The 21,446-nt window shown below is 49.1% G+C and overlaps 1 protein-coding gene across 12 annotated transcripts in view; it reads left to right on the top strand.

The window, feature by feature from the left end:
• The window catches only part of Mical3 (microtubule associated monooxygenase, calponin and LIM domain containing 3), a 192,489-nt gene that overhangs the window by 67,143 nt on the left and 103,900 nt on the right, over nucleotides 1-21,446 (top strand). For all 12 annotated transcript variants that reach the window (XM_085839993.1, XM_085839992.1, XM_085839998.1 and 9 more), the window contains exons 2-4: nucleotides 17,544-17,882; nucleotides 19,158-19,365; nucleotides 21,165-21,281. In XM_085839993.1, the coding sequence (XP_085696119.1) occupies nucleotides 17,619-17,882; nucleotides 19,158-19,365; nucleotides 21,165-21,281 (589 nt within the window). In that variant the 5' untranslated portion in view covers nucleotides 17,544-17,618. The remainder of the gene's footprint in view (nucleotides 1-17,543; nucleotides 17,883-19,157; nucleotides 19,366-21,164; nucleotides 21,282-21,446) is intronic.

Raw genomic sequence — 21,446 nt, forward strand, 5'->3', positions numbered from 1 at the left:
CTGCTTAGAACAGAACCCAGGCTTTTAACCAATGAATCATCATTCCCGTAACAAATGCGATCGATCGGTCAGGGGAGCCAAGCTGTGAAATCTTAGGTAGCTGCGGTATCGGCCCTTCCATAGCTGGGGGGGGGGGGGAGTTGGGAAACTGGGTCTTTAGATTTAGATAGAGAGGTTAGAGGAGGACTAGTCTGTGGGAGACATCACCCTGGATATCGATGATTTGAAGTTTTGTTTGTGTTTAGTCTTTGATAAATGGAGTTATGCAGTTTGATCCTTTTGTATCTGTCTGCTCTCATGGGACATGAGTCTGTGTACTTCATTTGCATTGCTATGTTGCAGTCCAATGGGCCCTCTGTACCTGTACCCATGAGCTCTGCCTCAGCACTGATATGCATAGACATAGTCCTTATTCCATAGATAATACAGTAAGGTACCAAATATCACGGACTTAGTCATCAGATAATACAGTAAGGTACCAAATATCACGGACTTAGTCATCATTCCTTAAACAATACGCTGTAGCAGCTATTTGCATAATATAAACATTGTGTGGTGTCAGGTTGTCTAGAGACGATTTAACATATATGTGGTCTAGTTGAGGATGTAGCTCATTTGATAGAGTACTTGTCCAGCATGCAGGCAGTCATTTGTTCAAAACTCACCACCACATAAACTGACTGCACTGGTGCCTCAGGAGGTGGAGGCAGGAGCATGACAAGTTCCAGGGTTATCTCATCTACACAGTCAGTGTGTGGTCAGCCTGGGCTGTGTTAGCCTTGCCTCAAATTGAACAAATGAATGGATGGATAGATGAATAATAGGTGAATGAATGAATGAAAAGTTGAAGGCTTTGCATAGATGATCTGTATCTGTTGTTTCACGGGGCAGAGGAGCTCAGGTAGTACAGGCTTTGGCATGGGCAGGTATCCTTGTTACCAATCCTATGTGACTGCGGAAAGAGAAGTATAGTTAATCTTGTTTTTCCTTTTCTTTTTCTTTTTTCTTTTTTCTTTTTCTATATAATACTCTGTTGCATGGTATAGTTGCATTGTCCCTAATCATTTGGGTTGCTGTCGTCATTTGGGTTATTTCTAGTTTGGGGGCAAAGCCAATATGAGCATTCCTGTGCTAGCTTCTTAGTCAGCATAGACCTAACTTCTTCTCTCTGTTTCTGCTCCATGGTACAATATTTGCCCTCTCTTAGGTGGTTTTTTTTTTTTTTTTTGGTTGTTTTGTTGTTGTTTTTGTTATTGGTGTTTTTAAGGGTTTTGTTGTTTTTGTTATTGATGTTTTTACATTTTGTTTTGTTTTTGAGACAATGTTTTGTTAATGTGACCACAGGCCACATACTCACTATGAGCTCCTGTCTCAGCCACCTAAGTGCTGGGATCACAGGCCTATACCACCATGCCTGGCTCATGTTCACCTCTGCTGCCTGTATGGACAAGAATGGAATTGCATTTTAAGGTACATCAAGAGCCAGTGCTTAGCAGTTTCCCGAAGTGGTTCTAGCGTAGTTGTCTGGGTTCCGGTTGCTCCCTGTCATTACCTGCCCAGCTCAGTGTCTGGGCTCCGGTTGTTCCCAGTCCTTACCTGCTCAGCACTCAGTGTCTGGGCTCCGGTTGTTCCCTGTCCGTACCTGCTCAGCACTCAGTGTCTGGGTTCCGGTTGTTCCCTGTCCTTACCTGCTCTTGGTATTGTTAGTCTTGAACTTTAGTCAGTCTCACAGATACGTAATAGTGTCTCATGTTTCTGATTGACATTTCCTGATGACTAATTAATTGTTGATATTGATTGTTCATGTATGTTGAGGTTTAACATTTTCACGTCTTTAGCCTGCTTTCTGCTTGTACAGACATAACCATAACAGCTCTATTCAGCTACCAAAAGGTGCTCATTGGTGGGTGAATGAATGGGTAAACAGGATACACTGTTGGCCATGGTGGAATAATATGTAGTCACAAAAAGGGAAGGGATGCAAGAAAACCTGCCAAGTCAGAGGAACCATGTAACAGTATCTATGTAGGAGCTGTGAAGACTGCCCATCAGTTAAGAACATCCACTGACCTTTGCAGAGGACCCGAGTTTGGTTCCTTGTATCCAGTTCTGGTGACTCACAGCCACCTCTAAGTCTAGGAAGATTTGATGCATATCCATACCTAGATGCATACAAGTACTCATAATTTAAAATAATACTAATTTTAAAGGACAGATGATACATTCAAAGGACAAATAGGAGAGGGCAGAAGCCATTGTTTCTTGGGAGCATAGGTTCTGGTGGGGATTATGAAAAGTTCTGGAAATAGGTGTAGTCAGACATACAACATGGCCCCAGATGTGCACTTAAAACTGGTTAAAATGGTAGCTTTCATGTTACATCATTCTTATCACAAAAGGCAAGCAAGCCAAAGAACCACCCACAGGAAAAAGCCTGCATTTAGGAGCCCGTGCCAGAGTCCGGAAGGTGGTTCAAGATAGTGAGGCTAGGAGGTGGGCGGAGTCTGGAAGAGATGCAGGAAGAGTGACAGGAGCATGCCTGCCTCCTCACTGTGGTGGCTGTGGTGGCTGTGGTGGCTGTGGTGGCTGTGGTGGCTGTGGTGGCAGCTGTGAAAGCTTCCTTTTCCTCCTGCTCTTCTTCTCACTTGCCCTTTTAAATTTTATTTATTTATTTTATGCATATGGATGTTTTGCCGGCATGTATTTCTGTGCACCATGTGCACCCGGTGTCCATGGAGACCAGAAGAAGGCATCAGCTTCCCTAGAGTTACAGATGGCTTTGAGCCATGGAAGCGCTGGGAATCAATCCTTGGTCCTCTGGTAGAGCTGTCAGTGTCCTTAACCACTGAGCCATCTCTCTACTCCCCACGGTGGCCTCTTGCTTGACATTAGTGGAGTCGAACGGCCTCTCTGAGGAACACACAGGAAAGCACAGGCCTCCTCAAGTGAGGGGGCTGATGGATGAGGCTCTGTGACTCGGTCCTCACGTTGGCTGTGCCTTGGGTCTGTCAGTCCAGCTGTGCGTTGGGTCTGTCAGTCTCTTCGGGGTTTTTGATGTCACCGCCCTTGATGCTTTTGCTTACACTCGGTTTGTACATGAAGTCAAACCGAGGACTTGGACCAAAGTCAGTCTCAAGAAGCAAGACGTCCGGAGGGCCCTGCAGCTGTGTGGGTGCCTCAGCTAAGACGCCTGTGCCTCATGCTAGAGTTCAAAGCATCTTCCCCATAAATCTCATTGTGTTTCTTTGATCAGCTATTTAGCAAATTACAGGGTTGGGGATTCACAGCCCGTTGCTCTCTGCCGTGTCAGTGAAAGTGTCCAGCTGTCGGGAGGAAGGTCGCTGCCCACTGAGGCCTTAACTGACTGCCACGTGTTTGGTACCTTGGATCTCAGACTAAAAGTCTCTGGCAATGGAGAGATTTGTGCAACACTCACATTGCGGAGGAGGGGTGCAGGAAGGCCAAGCAGACAGAATTGTTTCCTTTTAAGAGAAGGCCGCACTGTATAGCCCAGGCTGTTCTTGAATTCATAATAGTTCTGCCTCAGCCTTCCCAGTGCTGGGTTACAGGCACTAGCACTTAGCCTAAACTAAGGAATTCTTTCTTTTTATCTGAGAAGGCCTTTTTTTTTTTTTTTAAACCAGTATTAACTCTATCAGAGATTGCATCAGATGAGGTAACTTGGTGGTAAAGGCTGCAAAGCCTGATGAAAGAACTGATTCCTGCAACGTGTCCCTGATCTTTCCTGTGGCCTAAAAGTCAGGCACTCTGGTACTGTGGGACTGGAGGCCAGTTACCTGGTTTGTAGTTTGTTTAGATCCCACGACTCTTTTATCGCTGTTGTCTCTATTCAGAGCCATCAGTCTGTGGATACCAAGCAGCCAGCGTACAGGACATTTGGTTAAACTGAATTCTCACCGGCAGGCCTCTCTCTGGGTGCAGTGATCTGGGCTGTCTTACATGTTCCTGGTGTCCCGTCCTCCTCCACTGCTTGTCCAGATGATTGTCACCGAAGTGACATCTTTTTTTCCTGCTAACCCCCAGAGGTCTCAGGAGCTTCTAGAGGTGTCTTTTGACTCAAGACCTTTGACAATAACGCCCGATGACAGTAGTTCCTGTATGTGGTCAGATGTCTTGTGGAGCAGAATGTGCCTTCTTTACCCCAGGTGAGCAGTACTTCTGAAGGCGCGGGTTAGGCACACTGGGGTCTGCTGCTCTATTCCCGGATCCGTTTTCTAGCTGTGGTCCTTGGTGCAGGCGATGATGCTGTCCGAGAGCTCATGGGAGAGCAGGTGGGGAGGATGACTTATTGGGAGTAAGACTTGCACAAGCTACCGGGCGGTGGTGGCGCACACCTTTGATCCCAGCACTTGGGAGTCAGAGGCAAGTGGATTTCTGAGTTCGAGGCCAGCCTGGTCTACAGAGTAAGTTCCAGGACAGGCAGGGCTATACAGAGAAACCCTGTCTCGAAAAATAAAAAAAAATAAAAAAAAAAAAAGGACTTGCACAGGCCACAGCAGCTGGGGTGGGGGGGGGGCGGGGGATGTCACAGCAGTAAGTGACACTTCCTGACATCCCCACCCCGACCCCCAGAACACATGTGTTCTCCTAGACTTTACAAGTTCGTGGGGCAAGAGCCGGCAGTGATCCTGCTACAGGAAGCTAGAATTTTAGAAGAGCAGGTGGGTGGTGGGGGTCACCTCAAACAGCCTCATACCATCTGCATTGGCATTTTAGGACATGGCAGACACAGAATGGAACCTGTTGGCTCTTCAGGGTCTCTGCTGTCTAATCTCATTGGTAGTGAAAAGAAATCTTCTGTAGAAACTGGAGGTATCCGGCTTTGAGCCCAGAAGGGTTGGAATCTTAGAACTAAAAGAGCCCGTGGTGGTTGTCTGTTGGCAACTGGATTTTAAGGGAAAGGAAATAAAAGTTTAGGCTGAACTTCAGTGTTGTCCTAGGGGGCTCATCCTCTAGTAGGGTCCTTGGCAGGAAGGGAAAGGTTGTGGGCTGTGCATTTGACAGAACTGGCCACGGCAAGCCAGGGGTGTTGCTGGTGTGTGTGTGTGTGTGTGTGTGTGTGTGTGTGTGTGTGTGTGATCAGCAGTATTAGAGCCACCTAGGAGTGAGAAGAGTGGGAGACAGCTGGCCCAGACAAGCACTTGGTGCAAAGGAAACTTCGGCTTCACAGGTGAAATTGTGTCTAAATCCCATATCTTTCATCTCCTTGGAAGGGAGAATAGGATTCAGGGCGGCCCTCCAGCTCTACCTGTGCTTTGGGAAGAACAACTGAGGTTTTCTTTATGCAGACAGTGTGTGTGTGTGTGTGTGTGTGTGTACATGGCATCAATGGCAGAAGGCTGGGAGCCCCGACCGTTACTAGAGCCGGAACTGGGTTAATTCAGCTCGCCAGCCACGGGTGTCACAGAAGACACATGTGGCCTGGCTGAGGAGCAGAGGTTGGCTTCCTTGCTAGCTGCCTGTCCTTCCTTCCCAGTAGTCTGCTTGACTGGCTTTTTCTTGCTTCATCCTCTGCATCTCTAAGAAGCCCATAGAGCACCTGGCCAGGCCTCTCTGAAGCCCCAGAAGGCAGATATGGTACAGAACCGCCAGTGGCAAACAGTAGTCATTTTCATAACTAGGGGACACCCAGAGATGCCTCAGGGAGTTCGGCTTTGACCACTTCTCTGTCCTCTTGTTCCCTCAATCAAGTTAATAGCAAATTGATCACCATTCGAATTCTCTTCCTCCTTTCCATAGTTGTGACATTTGACATCGCCTCCTAGAAAGCCTGTCACTTTCCTCTACCTCCCTTTTGGTATCACTCTGGACAGCATCAGTTTTCCTACCAGAATCCATGCTAAGTGTAGGTGTACATAGCCCCTTCCTGCTAACAAGAGGTGTGGTCCCTGTGGCGGGTGTTGAAAAGTGTGGCCTCCCCCACCAGAGAGGAGACTGGCTGCCTGGCGGGGGGGGGGGGGCGGCGCAGGGGAGGGGGGATGTCTTAGTAAAGTCTTGGTCCCTAAGCAGGGTCTCTAGTGAGCAAGGAAGAGAGTGCATTTGGCTGAGGACAGCCAGCCCAGATGTGAGGTGTATCTCAGAAAATGTGACCAAAGAAATCTGTACTCTTAGAAGTACAGGACATACCACTGGTCCTGGATCTCAACAGAGCTTTGAACTTTGCTAAGAATCCAAACTGTTTCCTGAAGTCCATGCAGACAGAGATGCAGACAGAGTGAACACTGGCATTATGTGGTTTTGGATTGGAGAAGGTTAGGGCTAAGGTGTTGTTCCAGGAATCCACAGTAGCAGTCTTGAGTGTCTCGCAAAGTGGAGGTCCTGGAGACCACTAGCAGGTCAGGTTGACAGTGGGAAGAGCAGACGCCCAGTGGGTGGTGGCATTTGGCTGTGAAGAGGAAGCTGTGTGTGACTGAGAGTAGAGGGGACATTGGAGTCCAGGGGACTTTTGGAGTAGTAGAGACGCTTTGGGACTTCTCTGTGTGGGTGCCTGCTGTAGGGTGTCTGCATAGCTGCGTTTGAAAGCATTGGTTCTCAGGAGCACAGACAGAAGGCTGAAACTCAAGGTCATGCGGTTTTATGAAGAGCAGCAGATGGAGGAATTTGGGCCATCCGAGACTCTGGGCCATGGGAACAGGACAGCAGCAGGGAGAGGCAGGAGGCATTCCTGGGCTCAGAGCAGGGGCGGGAGTTTCCAGGAAAAGCCATAGAGAGGGCACCAGGGAGATAATGGCTGTGCCTTTCTCAGAAAGCCACTGTAGGCCTCCGTGGAGTGGCAGAGACAGAAGCCAGATTGCAGAGGCAATGATGACATGAACAGGAAAGGATCCTTGGGGGGTGTGGGTGCAGGAGGTGCTGACAGGAGCAGCTTTGGTAGCCTAATCTCAGGAGGCCCAGGAGTCGGGAGGGAGAGGCCAGTGGCCCAGTGGGATACGGGGTGAAGGGAACCCAGCCTGCCACTTTAGTGGCTGAGAAGAAAACCGGGATGAGAGGAGGTTTAGAGAGTGTAATGGGTGGGCGGTAGTGATGGCTGCACGTTACTTGAGTGTTCATAATCAGAGGAGTTTGAGGGGATGAAACCACATTTTCAGGAGACTAGATGGGATGAACTATCCATTCTAGTGTATTCTCAGAGGCAGGAGTGGGGTCTGGAGGGCTGGAAGCCCTGTGCTCATTTTCCCAGAGAGAAGACCACAATACTTGTGTATAAGACATGAGCTCACTGGGCGGTGAGGGTGGGGGTGGGGATGGAGTGGACCATTTGAGAACTAGAAGCCAAGTCAGGAGAAGCCCCCGGGGACCTAGGGAAGGCCTACTAGGTAGCATCGAGGCCACACGAGGGATCAGAGATAGTGGACCTGTGGCCTCTTCACTCAGCACTGCCGGGAGATACTGCATGTAGGTTGTTTTGTCTTGTGTCCGTCCGCTTTGGAAGCTGATGACCCAAGGATTAGTTTTCTGTCTCATTTTCCACCATATTAGAAGTTGAATTTTGAGATGCGTGATAACCCTCCTGACTCGCCATCTTAGTGGAGAAACAATTCAGATACCCCTGGCTGATGGCAGTGTAGTGCAGTGGTTTCTGACACAGGTTTTAAACACGGAACTTAAAATTAGAAATATCATGGGTCCTTCCCTTATCACGTGGGAAGATGGCTGGCGCTTCACAACCCTGATACTGCTATTCTTCTCTGGAAGTAGGTTCTTTCTATGGGCAATCATTCCGGGGTGATTTGGCTGTTGGAGCAGAACTTCCCCTTAGCTCCTGGCTCCTGCCTTGCTCTCTTTCTTCCCCGAAAGCCTTAAATTTCAGGCTGGAACAGGTCTGAGCCAGGTAAGGGGTCCTGCTAGACGGAATCCTTCCTTCTCCTTAGGGGATTCCCAGTCCTCTGCATATTCCTCCCAACCTGGTCTGAAAGCATGCCACCCACTTTCATTTAACATCGTGCCTGCCCTGTGACCTCATGGATTCCTGCCTTAGACCCCGGCACCTTGGTACCAGGCTGGAGAAGTTTGTCTATTCAAGCGCTGGTTACTGGGTACAGCTTAAGCCAGCAGCTGTTCCAGGCATGATGACAGGGCCTGCATGGGGTGTGGGGGGAAGGTTGGGAGCTGCAGAACAGCAAACAAGTGACATTTGTAGCATTTCAAATCAGAGTGTGTTCTTTGGAGAAAACCAGGAAAATGGCACAAAAAGCATGGTATCTGTGGTGGTGGTGGTGGTGGTGGTGGTGGCGGCGGCGGCGGCGGCGGCGGCGGTGGCGGCTGCGGCGGCAACAGCTGTGGGGGAGGTATTGGTGATAATGGTCTCATGTGCTAGCCATTGGCTCTTCCACTGAGCGACATCCCCAGCCCAGGATAAGAAGCTGTAATCAGTGGTTGGAGCAGGCTGTTTACTAGGGTATCTGCTGTGTAAGGTGTTCACACCCTGAGAGGGAGAGAGTCCTCTTTCTCTGTTCACCGCTATATGATTTCTAGAGCCTTGAGAAGTACTGGGCTGGTAACAGGTGATGTATAAGTATACATTACATATACCTATACATCACATACACACACATATATATTACATATACAGTACATAAACATAACATATATATTCAAATATGTATTTGATGACATAAATGGATCTGGGAAGCCTGTCATCTTCAGACAGAAGAGCAGCAAAACCCCTGGGCTGCTGTGTGTGGAGTAACAAGAAGGCCTGTGAGGCGGCAGCAGGGAGGACTGGGGCTCAGCAGGAGGGGGTGAGGATCTGGGTGGGCTCCCAGTGATTTTCCTGAGGGCCTGTCAGGTAACGCTGAGATGGGGTTGCTTGCTTTCCCCACTCTGGTTGCCAGCCAGCACGCACACGGCGGAGCGTTCTAGAGGCTGCTGATTGATGTGCGGCATTGCAGCAGGTGACGCGGGGCAGCAGATTGGGAATGCAGCTGTCCTCCTCGACCCACAATAAGAGATTTGCAAAAAGGTCAAAGTTACTTTTCTGTTTTAGAAAGTAGATTCCCACAGAGATAAGAGATTGCTGCTCTAAAGGGGGTTGGCAAGTATTACTTGTCAGATGCAGATTCATGAATAGCAGATATCGATCACCATTGGATGAGAAAAAGCTAGGCTGGAGACCTGGCTATAGAGTTTGATAGTGTGAAAGTCAGTCAGGACCACTGCACTGTTCCTGGGCTGTAGTGGGGATGTTCAGAAGAGAGTGGGAGAAGAAAGCTTTGGTTGTAGGCACAGACCCCTTGATGGGGGAGGGGGTGCTGTAGAGAGTGAGCAAGTTATATGGGATGGGGGCAGGGCTGAGTTTTGAAGGCAGAAGAGCTTTCGTGGATGGGAGTAGTCCTGCTGGTGTGAAGGAATTGATGCAGGAGGCAGTGTGAGATGCTCAAGTGTTCAGGTGGAGCATAGCTTCAGCCAAAGAACAGACATGGTCCCCCTTCGTTGGAATGGGAAGGCAGAGGAGACAGGCAACACCATAATGATAGAAACCCATAAAGAACATTAAGAAGGTACAGAAACTGAGGACCATGTCAAGAAAAAGGTTGAAAGAGCCGAGGAAAGTGTGTAGGTAGCTGTCACGTAACAGTAACTCACACTGCTCTGGAGGCCTGCAGATAAAGTCTGGATTGTGGAGTAAAAATTCTGGGGTTTTCTGCATAAGAACAGCATCCTTGAGAAGTTAATGTTTCCCAGTGCTCAGCGATGGCAGACTGCTTTATAAGGAAGAATCGCTGTCACTTGGGGCTATTGTGTGTCTTGGGTGGTTATAATGAAGCATGGGTTTATCTACTAGACTAAATATCTCTCAGAAGCTTCCCAGCCTTGACCATGGTATGTTTGAAGATTCTGTAGTGGTCTTACTAGGCAGGCTAAACCACTGAGAACCTCTGGATTTTGTTCCAGTTCATTCCAGTTGTGTGCAGGAATATATTCTAAGCCTTTTGCTGCAAGAGAGAGAGAGAGAGGTATTTTAAGGCAGCCCCTCTCAGAGTCGCACCATCTTGCTGAGCTCCGTGATGGCCTTCAGGAGGTATTTGCAGCTCTGAACTGCTGGACCATGGCAACTCTGGTCCTTGAAGTCTCCTTATCAACTGCCAGCCTCGGTGTAGTTACAGCCATTTGAAAGCCCATCATTCCACGGGACTTAATAAAGTACCTACTGTGTGCCTGGAACAAGATGATTAGTACATAGGAGCCAGCCATGTGGAGAGGGAAACACTTGGAATTCTCTATTGCCTGTGTTCCCTACCCACTGCCCCTGACCCCCTCAGTGATACTTTGTCCCCAGTCAGACCCTTCCACCTCTCCCAGCCTGGGTGATTCCTCTCTGTGCATTTGATAGAAGCGGGGCTGAAGTCCACCCGTCCTGCCTGCCTACTGTTCCTACAGTGAATAGGGCTGTACATGCTGGTGCTTGCTGAAAAGTGAGGACAGACTACTACCATTTTAACTGCCTAGCCTTTCCACAGCCAGGAGAAAGCATTCCTAGGAAACGAGCCTTCTCTTTCTTCCTCTTATGAAAGGCTCCATTTCTAAAGAGCAGGTGCTGTGATAAACCGATATAAAGAGGTATCCTGGGTTATATAGCCTTGCTAAATGCACTTGAAAGCTCGAACCCACAGATATGCAGATATGCAGATACTGTAGCCATGCATTTGTCTTCTAGCAGATGCGGCTACCCACCATCTGAAGGATCCTTAGCACACACTGGGCCGAGCTTTCATTTCTAAAACTGCATTTTCAGGTGGTTTTCAGATGGCTAAGGCCATAGGTTCTAGGCAGTTCCAGCTCGAGCTGTGCTGCCCCTTGGAATTGTTTAACTTTTCTTTTTAAAAGACTTACTTATTTTTATTTTATGTGTATATATGAGTGTCTGCATATAGTGTACTAGAAGAGGGGTCAGATCTCCTGCGATTGGAGTCAGAGGTAAAAGTCATTTCCTGTGTGACTACAGGGAGCTCAGCCTAGGTCCTCTGCAAGAACCAGCACTTTGAACTGCAGGATGATACAGCTCTGGGATTGGCTGTGATTTGCTGTGTACCTTGTATACTGAACATTTTACATTCATTTCCTTGATTACGTCAAGGAAATGAATGTAAAATGGCTGTGGAAAGGCTCGGATTCTTTCCACTTTGCAGACAAGAAGCTGCAAGGCACAGAACTTGCAGACATATTTCTTCTCGATTCCTTGCTTTTTGAGGGTTACTTTGGTCGGCGTTGACTGTGTTCCTGGTGGTTGTGTGTTTTGGGTGTTTGCCTCGTGTGTGTTGGGGCAGCAGAACCCGAGGCAGAGGTCAGCTGGTTTCTGGCTCACTCCATTTCTGTTGCTTAAGTATTCTTTGTTTTCACAATAAAGTAGTTTGCGGGCAGAGAAGCAACCAAAACAAAAAGAAAAAAAAAAAAAAAAAAGAAAAGTTGTAACAGATTAAAGCTGTTGTCTCAGAGTTAGAGACTTTGAGGAGAACCCAGAGGTCACGCGGGCTCTCAGCTTTAGTGGAACCCCTCTAGGACTGTCCACAGTCCTAAACATGCTCTCTGTAACGTCTCCCAGTCCTGAAGGCCCAGGTACGTGCTTTACCGTAGGGTCACTCCTTCAAGAAGGAGGCTGCTTGGCTCCTGTCCGACACGCACCAGCTCCACAGAAACAGCGTGTCCTCATTACAGGTCAAGCTCTGCTTACTGAGGCTCTGCTGCAGTTGTGAGAAAGCTCGCTGTTAGTTAAGAGAGATAGTTAATGATTTGTTTGCAGAATAACAGGGCAAACGAAGGCCACCACAGTCTAAATAGGATGCTCTAAGAGGAAGGGGCAGCATGGGGGGCAAGACCGATATCACGTTTCTCCTCAGTTCGGTTAGTCATGAGTTTGATGCTAACCCACGTGAAAGGTCAGGAGAGATTGTAGGATAGAACGCATTAGAAACAAACAGGTGTGGAATTGATATCTCTGTGAAAGCACTTAAACTAAGAGCAGAAACTATGTCAGCTTCAAAGACAGCATACGTGGAAAATCTCACAATAAATATGCCCACTAGCAAGGACACAGTACGCAACATGCTCACTAGTGAAGGACAGGACACGCCGTGGTGAACACTAGTGAGGACACGGTACACACTGAGCTCAGTAGTGACACGGTGCACACTGAGCTCAGTGGTGAGGACACGGTACACACTTGAGTTCGGTAGTGAGGACACGGTGCACACTGAGCTGGGTAGTGAGGACACGGTGCACACTGTTGCTTGGTAGTGAGGACACGGTGCACACTGTTGCTTGGTAGTGAGGACACAGTACACACTGAGCTCGGTAGTGAGGACACAGTACACACTGAGCTCGGTAGTGAGGACACGGTGCACACTGAGCTCGGTAGTGAGGACACAGTACACACTGAGCTCGGTAGTGAGGACACGGTGCACACTGAGCTCGGTAGTGAGGACACGGTGCACACTGAGCTCGGTAGTGAGGACACGGTGCACACTGAGCTCGGTAGTGAGGACACGGTGCACACTGAGCTCGGTAGTGAGGACACGGTGCACACTGAGCTCGGTAGTGAGGACACGGTGCACACTGAGCTCGGTAGTGAGGACATGGCGCAGTCGTGGTTCTTGGCTGTAACCCCAGCACTGGGGTTCTCTGGCGAGTCTGTCTAGCCAAAGCTATGTAACCACCAGCTCCGTACATCCCCATAACACTGCTTCCTCCCCTGTAGGCCCGGCAGCCACCATTCTGCTATCTGTCTCTGATTTTCACTCCCTTAAAGAGCTCACTTAAGTGGGATCAGAGAGCATGTGCCTTTGATCATGGTAGTGGTTATGCCAAGGGTATCACTTAGAGCCCAGGCTAGCCTTGACCTCCTAACCCAAGTGTCAGATTAGAGGCATGCTCCACCACACCTAGCAGTATATCTCTTTTTCTGTTTGGTTTAATTTGCTTTATCCATGTTAGAGTATATTCCAGAATTTACTTTTCAATAATAATAATAATAATTAATAATAATAATAATGTATGTGTGTGCATGTGCGTGCACATATAACTTCCTTATCTTGTCACCTGTTGATGGATATTGGATTTCCTTCCATATCCTACCCGTTGTAACTAGTACAGTAAGAGTATTCAGATCATCAAGATCTTTTTTTCAGTTCTAGAGTGGGGATTGTCATGTCATAAAATATTTCTGTTTCTAATTCTCCGAAGACCCTCCATACCTTTGAGTTTGAGCTTGCCTCCATCTAAGAGCTGTGAGCTACAGAGCTGAGTGCAGTTACAGGAGACAGGGACCTCAGCCCAGAGGTCTCCGGGTCCATCCTGGCTGCCCACAAGACCAGAGCTATCTATCCCCTGCAGCCCAGCCCCTCAGCTGCAGACAGACCATCTGAGAGAGCAGCCATCCTGGTGAATTGGATGCTATTTCAGGGGCAAGCTGCAGAGACACTGAGTAATCTGAAATGCATCCCTTGTGCGTTTCCTCCGAACTCTCCAAGGGAGGCACTCCTGGTCGCCTGCTTCCAGGATCTTTCCTGACACATTAGTGCCCATGGGGTGGGTCTGGGAAAGGAGCGCCTCTTACGTGGCCTTTTGGGGTCAACATTTGCGCACCTGCTGGCAGAGGTGCATGAGGTGGCCTCTGTTCTTAGAAGGTGATTTTTTTCCTCCATGCCCTCCAGCCCCTGGGTTTTTTTTAGACAATGTTTTTCTGTGTAGCTCAGGCTGACCTAGAACTCACTCTGTAGACCAAACTGACCTTGAACTCAGAGATCCGCCTGCCTCTGCCTCGCAAGTGCTAGGATTAAAGGCGTGCACCACCCCTATCACTCCCACCAGGTTAGAATGTGGTTCTTATTTTTATTCTTATACTTCTGATTCCCCCACCCCACCCCCTTTCTGTTTTTATCGCTCATTCTCCCCTGCCTTCACTACCATCTGTTCTAAGAACTGGGCGTCAGGGCAGCCTTTCCTGTTGTTGGAGCCGCACAGTGCTGTTCCCAGTGCTCTTCCAGGCTGCCCTCTCCCCAGCACTCTCCTCCACAGCCCAGACGTGTGTAAACGTGAATCAGCAGTCAGCTGAGACAAAACACCCAGGGTGTTGGTTTGCGGAGCTACACAGATGCTCTGGAAACCTGGCCTTGCTGTTTCTTCCACCCCGGACTCCTAGCTTCCCTTGTTTCTTTCTGGCACACCTCGGCTTTTCCATCCCCAGGAGTTCTGGCACTTTCTAGCCAGGTTTCCTGGTCTCTGGGTTCCTGTGATTATGAGTGTAGGTTTTTCCCAGAATGCTAGGATGGGTGGCACGCAGGGTGAGGAGAAGGCAGGAAGACTGATGACCTTCAGGACGGATGGGGGGATGTGACGCCTGGCAGGATGGGCCCATCTGCCATTCTTCCTGGCCATTCTCAGTGTGAGTCACAATGCCGGACAAATGGCGCTGGGGAGCCAGACAGTCCCCATGCAGCCGAGCATAGGCGAGTGGGATGGGCCCAGCAGTGCTGGCCGCCCTGGGCTGCCCTCCTGCTTTGCTCACCTGGCTCACAGAGGTGGAAAGGGAAGGCAGCCCAAGGGACTTTGCCTCAGGTAGTCTTACCCCGGATGCCTGTTGTATTGTTCTGAGAACCAGCCTACCTCTGTTTATCTGGTGTCATTAGTGCCCTGCAGGTCATGATCCCTTAGCCAGGGCACCTAATACTTGCCTGCCACTCCTGAGCAGCCTTTTAGCAACCCTTTGGGGAACTGGGCTGACACAACTCAGACTAACATTTTACACTCTCCCCGAAGAGGGGCCAGGATGGTTGTCGATGACGGTGTTCAGCCATGATGAGACTTGATTTGGGAGTATCTATCTCAGAGTGGGCAATACTCAGCCCAGGGGCTGTCAGCTCAGTGGCTAGATCTGTTGTTTGGAAAGTCATATCCAAGATGATCTTCAAGGTGTAAGTGTGAGCACAAGGCTGTGCTACAACTAAAGCCTTAGAAATAACGTGGTGTGAGTGGCACATGCCCCTGGGGAGCAGAGGAAGGCGGGTCTTTGTGAGTTCATATCCAGCCTGGTCTACACCATGAATTCCAAAAGAGCCAGAGATACATAGTGAGACCCTATCTTGGAAAAAAACAAACAAACTAAAACAAAAAACAAACAAACAAATATGTTATGTAGAATCTTGACTATGCTGGATTCAGAGCGAGTTTCTGAGTATACTGAATTCTGCCAAAAGGTAGTCAATTGGCTGCCGATTAGGAACGGAGAAAAACCATTTTCCTTCTTGGCACAGGTAATCAGTCCAGGTGTGTTCAGAACTCCCGGAATGTTGCTCTGTAACCCCAGTAGCATTACGGTGGCTGTGAACATAGGTAGGGGTGGGGGTCGGGATCAGAAGGCGCAGGGCAATGCCCTCCTTCCCCAAGATCTGTTTACAGCCACCTAGCCACCCTTTCTTGTGCCTTCTCCTAAAGGTGTCTGGATTTTTCCGCTCTTACAAGCTGTCTTTTGACTGGCTACCATTTCTAAGATAAGTCTGGGCTTGTCAGAAAAGAATAGACTCTTTTTATGGCCGTCAAAATATTTTTGCTTGCTGCCATGACCTAAAGTAAACCTTTATTTAGGGGAGACTGGGGGTTGGTTCTAATTAATTCCAGGATTTCTTTTATTTGTTTTTGTAATTTTTTTATGTGTGGGGCTAGGGGTGGAGCCCAGAGCCTCTCCCACGTTAGGAGATGCGCTGCCACTGAGCCACACCCCCAGAAAATTCATTAGTATTCTTTTTTTTTTTTTTAAATCCTGTACTCTTGGCCAAGATCCACATCATGGATATCGAGACAGGCCATATTTATTAGCAATGTGGCTTTTAATATCCAGAGCCAGGAGGGTTGTTGAGTAAGTCACAGTTTTGTGGTAAAAAGCCAAGTCAATGTGTGTGGTAAGGATCACCATCTTGCACTCTTGGGCTTGTCTTCTCGCCTGGGAAACCGAAGAGGAAACGCCAGTGCCTGAATTTCCTACCCCCTCTTATGAAACCTGAGACGTGTCCTCAGGTGCTGCGATTTAATCCTGTGCGGTTTTAGCCGGATGTAAGCAAAGCAAAAATGTTCCTTCCCGCTTCACCGAGAGCATTCTGTTGCCCAGTAATTTGTCCAAAGCAACAGTTGTGAGGTCGTCCGTGTCATAGAATTTAGGGCCTGTCTCTTGAGGATCTTTTCCCGTCAGCACCCACAGCCTGGTGGCTCCCACCGGCTTGAGGCCACCCACTAGCTAGCGGGCTGCTTCTTGCTTGCCAGCACTAAGTGGGATGCCTCTCCGGAGCTCCTTCCCTCACCCCATCCCAGAGTGAAGCTTCTTCACAGCAAAGCTCCACCCACTTTCACTCACTGCCAGAGGCAACTGAGGATGTGGTGGGCTGTTTTACCTGGAGCACCACAGGAGCGCTGTGGCCAGAATTGTCCTAGCAGTAGACTCAGAGGACTCAGGGGCTCCAAGAGTTTACAGGTCATGCTCCAAGTCTGGAGACCCTCCTCAAGACAATCCAAAATAGGAATTCAAAGCTGCCTGAGGAAGACCGACTTCCAGGTTGGGCTCCCTGTCCTATTTCTCTAAATAGTAGTTCAAATAAAACATGGCACCAACCCTCAGGGGAGGCCCGGGTAAGGAAGTACACAAGGCCGCTGTTTCCCACCTGTTCAAATGTCTGTCTGCACCCGTAAGCGGAGACTGGTGGGGACCATTTCTGAGATAGTAGCATCGTTGTTATTGTAAAATTCGAATGTGGGAAAACACGATGGCCGTAAACCCATCCTGCATGTACCACGTGGAAAGCTTCATGAGTCTTGCGTGCCAAGTGACTCTAGTGTCTCCTGTTTCTTAGTCATCTCTGACACGGCCCTTTGGCTTCCTTCAGCCCTATCTGTATTAATTCTTATGGTAGTCTTTTAAGGGGGCTTGTCCTCCCCGTGGCCTCGGACAGTTTGGTGTAGCTAGGGTCTTGTGCAGCATCCTGGGCTCTTCTGTCTCATGGTCTCTCAGGTACCTGGATAGTTTCCATTCCTGCTATACTACACTGATGGCTCCTAAACCTGGTCCCTCTCACCAGCCACTCAGTAACCTCAAAGTCATTCGTACTAAGTACCCCCATTTAGTGGGGTCAGGACGGTGAACTCGCCAGCCATCCCCACAAGTGAGTGTTCATGGTTTTAATCTCTCGGCTTGCTCTAGTTTCCTAGTGGCCTCCATCAGAAAACTGGGACTCACTGTTGGCTGACGGACGTGTAAGAGACCCTTGTGGAACAGCCAGAGCGACTTCCCTGCCCAATATTGTGTGCCTTTCTTGCCTAGCTGAAAGCCACAGCAGGCCGTGAATTGCCCACTGTAACATCGTCTCTGTGATCATGTCACCCACTAGACTGTCAGCTCCCCGACACCTGGATGGTGCCTGGAGTGTTTGAGTGCACACCTGTCAGGGATGTGACTGTCACCGCTCTATGGGCAGGAGCATGTCTCGTGGGAAATGAACAGAGATGTTGACCGTTTCCTTGTCTTCCTTGTTTTCTCTTAGATTAAGGTGACAGTGCCAGGTGGATCAGCACCATTCCACCGCCCCTCCGTGGAGCTGTGCCAAGAGTAGGGGAACATGGAGGAGAGGAAGCAGGAGACAACAAACCAAGCTCACGTCCTCTTTGACCGCTTTGTCCAGGCCACCACCTGCAAGGGGACCCTCAGGGCCTTCCAAGAGCTCTGTGACCACCTGGAGCTGAAGCCCAAGGACTACCGGTCCTTCTACCACAAGCTCAAGTCCAAGCTCAACTACTGGAAGGCCAAAGCCCTCTGGGCCAAATTGGACAAGCGGGGCAGTCACAAAGACTACAAAAAGGGCAAAGCCTGCACCAACACAAAGGTAGGGATTCTTGGAGGAGAGCCAGGCTCAGCTGGACTGAAGGGGTTCCTTCCACCCACCAGACTCCTTTCTGAGCATATTTCACGTAGTCAGTTATTGAATGTTCAAAGTTTGAGGGTAGGTGGGTAATAACTTTTTATTTTTCTGACGCCTCGCCCTAGCCTCACACTGGTAGGAGAATGCAGGTTGCTTAGCAGGGACAGAGCCAGGCCTATATGAGCATCTGTGATTTAATGGTTCCTGGCCTGTCACCTTTTCCTTGTCATCTTTCCATATTCAGCACCTGGTAAGGCTCTGTCACAAGGTCTGCCATAATTCACAGACAAGGACCCTGGGAACTGAAGTATTTCTAGCTGCCTTCCTACTGTGGAAAAAGTTAGTTTCCATGAAATAGCTTTGGACTGAGTCCTGAGAGATGCACTCACCTGAGTTGGGGTAGGAGTGAGGAAGTGAAGGAGAGAGAGGCGTGCCCTGCCGCCTTCTCTGAGGAAATCCTTTTGGGAGAAGTTTGGGGAAAGTTAGTAAACAAATTCCCAGAGACTTCAGGGCTGTTATTTTGGCTTTTCACTGAGTTTTAATTTACCCTGTGGGGCACCCAGAGAGCCATCCTATAGAGAAATGTAAAGATCTGAAGGCCTGGTATCACGAACGACTACACTTTAACTTAAAATGAAATAAGGGGAGCTCGGAGGTAGACCACTTGCTTCACAGGCCCCGGCTTCAGTACCCCCCCCCCCCCCACCTCCCCAAAATCACACATGCACAGCACTCTACATGTATTTTAAAACAAGATAGAGCACAGCTTCACTGTCAGGGCCTCTGATGCCTCCGACCTCTGCTGAAGGAGGTAAACAGATGGTGTACACACATATGCTCAGGCTTACACACATTAGATAGATAGATACATAGACAGGGATAGATAGATAGATAGATAGATAGATAGATAGATAGATAGATAGATAGAATCTTTGAAAGACAAAAAAAATCTTTCCTGTACATGAACTTTTGAGTCTTAAAAGTTGCCTCCTAGGCATCATTTCCGTGGTAGCCCCAGGCGTGATTGCGGATCTACGGGTTCTCTAAGCTGCTTGAGGTAGACCTGCCAGGGGTTCAGTCTTCCCTGCCCACCAAGCATGAGCTCGTCCTTCAAGCCACTGCAAGGACTCAGTGGTCCTAGTCAGGCTTCCAGCGTCTCGGTCCTGGAGTTTGGACATAGGGGTGAATGTGGGACTTGAAAGCTGTGGCCTTGGCCCTGAGAGCACCTGTATCTTTCAGTGTCTCATCATTGGAGCTGGCCCCTGTGGGCTGCGCACAGCCATCGACTTGTCCTTGTTGGGAGCCAAGGTGGTGGTTATTGAAAAGCGAGATGCCTTCTCCCGCAACAACGTCTTACATCTCTGGCCCTTCACCATACACGATCTCCGAGGCCTGGGCGCCAAGAAATTCTACGGCAAGTTCTGTGCGGGAGCCATCGACCATATCAGTGAGTAACGCTGGCTCTTCTTGCTCCCCTTCTTCAGTGGGTCAAGTGAGGTCTTCCTCCTCACCCAGCATTTGCACCCGCCACCCTGGGCTATAACCTGCCTTCTTAACCAAGTGGGGCTCTTGTACCAAAGGAGTTAAAGTTTGCTTTAAAGATCCTTAATTGGGGGCCAGGTGTGGTGGTGCACACTTTTAATCCCAGCACTCAGACAGATTCTGAGTTCAAGACCAGCCTGTTCTACAGAGAGAATTCTAGGACAGCCAGTACTACAGTAGAGAAACCATGTCTCCCCAGATTTTTGGTTGGGTCTTGGACTCTTCCTGTACCCATGGTATATGCAGTTCAGTTGAAGGGAAGGGTGGGCATTGAGAATAAGGTAGACAGGTTGGATTTGAACCCTCTGATGGTTCTTAGTTCAGTGGGAGAAGTGCATAGCTTTGATGCTGCACTGTGATCCTGCACGGCCTCTACAGGGCCATGGGGACAGACCTGGGCAACCATACACACGTAAGTCAGAGTCGAGGCTTGGACACATATGTCAGGTCCACCGTGAGAGCGTCTGTGTTAGGTGAGGAGTGAACTCAGGGCCTTGTGTTTGTCTAAGATGCTCCTGTTTTCATGACTGTAAATGCTCAAACTGAAACCAGTTTGGAACAGTGTCTGTCTCACCAAGCTAGAGAAATCTTTTTCCTGTCATTAATTAGTCATTAATTAGTCAGGGAAATGTTAGTAAGGAGCAGTTGTGCTGAGCTCCTCCATATGTGACCCGGAAAGACACTCAGCCATTAGACCTCTTTTTGCTGTTTGAAGTGGTTATACCAATTTATTCAACACTAGCTGGCGGCTGCCACATTCCACTGGCAAGAGGAAGTGCTCAGCCCATCTGCCAGGCTGTAATTTGTAAAGCATCTCAGAGCCCACAGTTGTCTACAAAAATAAAGTGTGTGCTAGCTCGCCTCTCAGCGCGTCTTTGGGGGGTGTGACTCAGAAGGGCGCGAGGATGTGGTCAGCCGAGGAGAGGAACAACCAGGATGACTTAGCAGGGGATTTGCGAGTCCTCTAGCTCATTAGTCACAAGCTGCAGGTAAATTTGGCCTTAAGAGAGGACCAAGGGTTGACTGATTGGATTTGTGATCCTCATCTGTGGCCAGATTTATTTTAGGACAGACAGTATCTTAGATCAGGGACAGGATTTCTGTCTCTGTTACCTGGTATTGGTTCCAGATCTGATGGGGACCCTTTAGACATCACACATGCTTATTACTGTGATGATGAGCAGGATTGTCAGTCCTGTTGGACCTCAGTTTGCACAACCGTAAGTCACTGGTGGTGGGGATAGGATGGGGTTATGATTTCTTTTGTGCATCGGGTAGGAATATGTGAGGTCAGCAGGGGGTCAGGGTGAAAGGCAGATGTAATGGCTTCTTACCCGTGGGCACACCTCTCCTGTGGCTCCCTCTGAAGACTCTGGATGCCGCTGATAACAGTGGCTCTCGCTGGACCCAGGAAATAGAAGAGTGATTCTCCTTGGCCACTGTTCTGTGATGTCTCGGGAGTCATGTCAGATCGTTCAAACCACCCAGCTCCCGAAGCGCGGTGGCCTAGTTTATCCAGAATGTTTCTTTCACTGTTTGATGTTTCCTTTACGATGTGGAGAAAGAAATGAGAGCTCGTGAAACACATCTCTGCTGTGATAGCCTTTGGGAACCTGAGCTAAGATGGATGGGCCTGAGGGTATGCGCCATGGGGCTCTCGCCTCCCCATTCCCTTGCCTTGGCAAGATGTCTGTGTTCTTCTAGGTATCCGTCAGCTCCAGCTAATCCTCTTGAAGGTAGCCTTGATCTTGGGCATTGAGATCCACGTCAATGTGGAATTCCAAGGACTTGTTCAGCCTCCCGAGGACCAAGAGAATGAACGTGAGTCCCACTGGACAGAGGAGGAAGGCATGAGGGCACTTAGTGAGTGAGCACAGCTGAGACCATGGGAGAAGCCAGAACAACTTGCAGGCAGTTTCAGCGGTGACTAAAGGGGCTTTGTTAATGCAGCCTGGGCTTTTCTGAACTTTCGAGTTACCTAAGAGG

This window comes from Mus caroli, unplaced genomic scaffold (genome assembly GCF_978045245.1).
Source record: "Mus caroli unplaced genomic scaffold, Mus_caroli_1 scaffold_7, whole genome shotgun sequence".
Classification (NCBI taxonomy): Eukaryota; Metazoa; Chordata; class Mammalia; order Rodentia; family Muridae; genus Mus; species Mus caroli.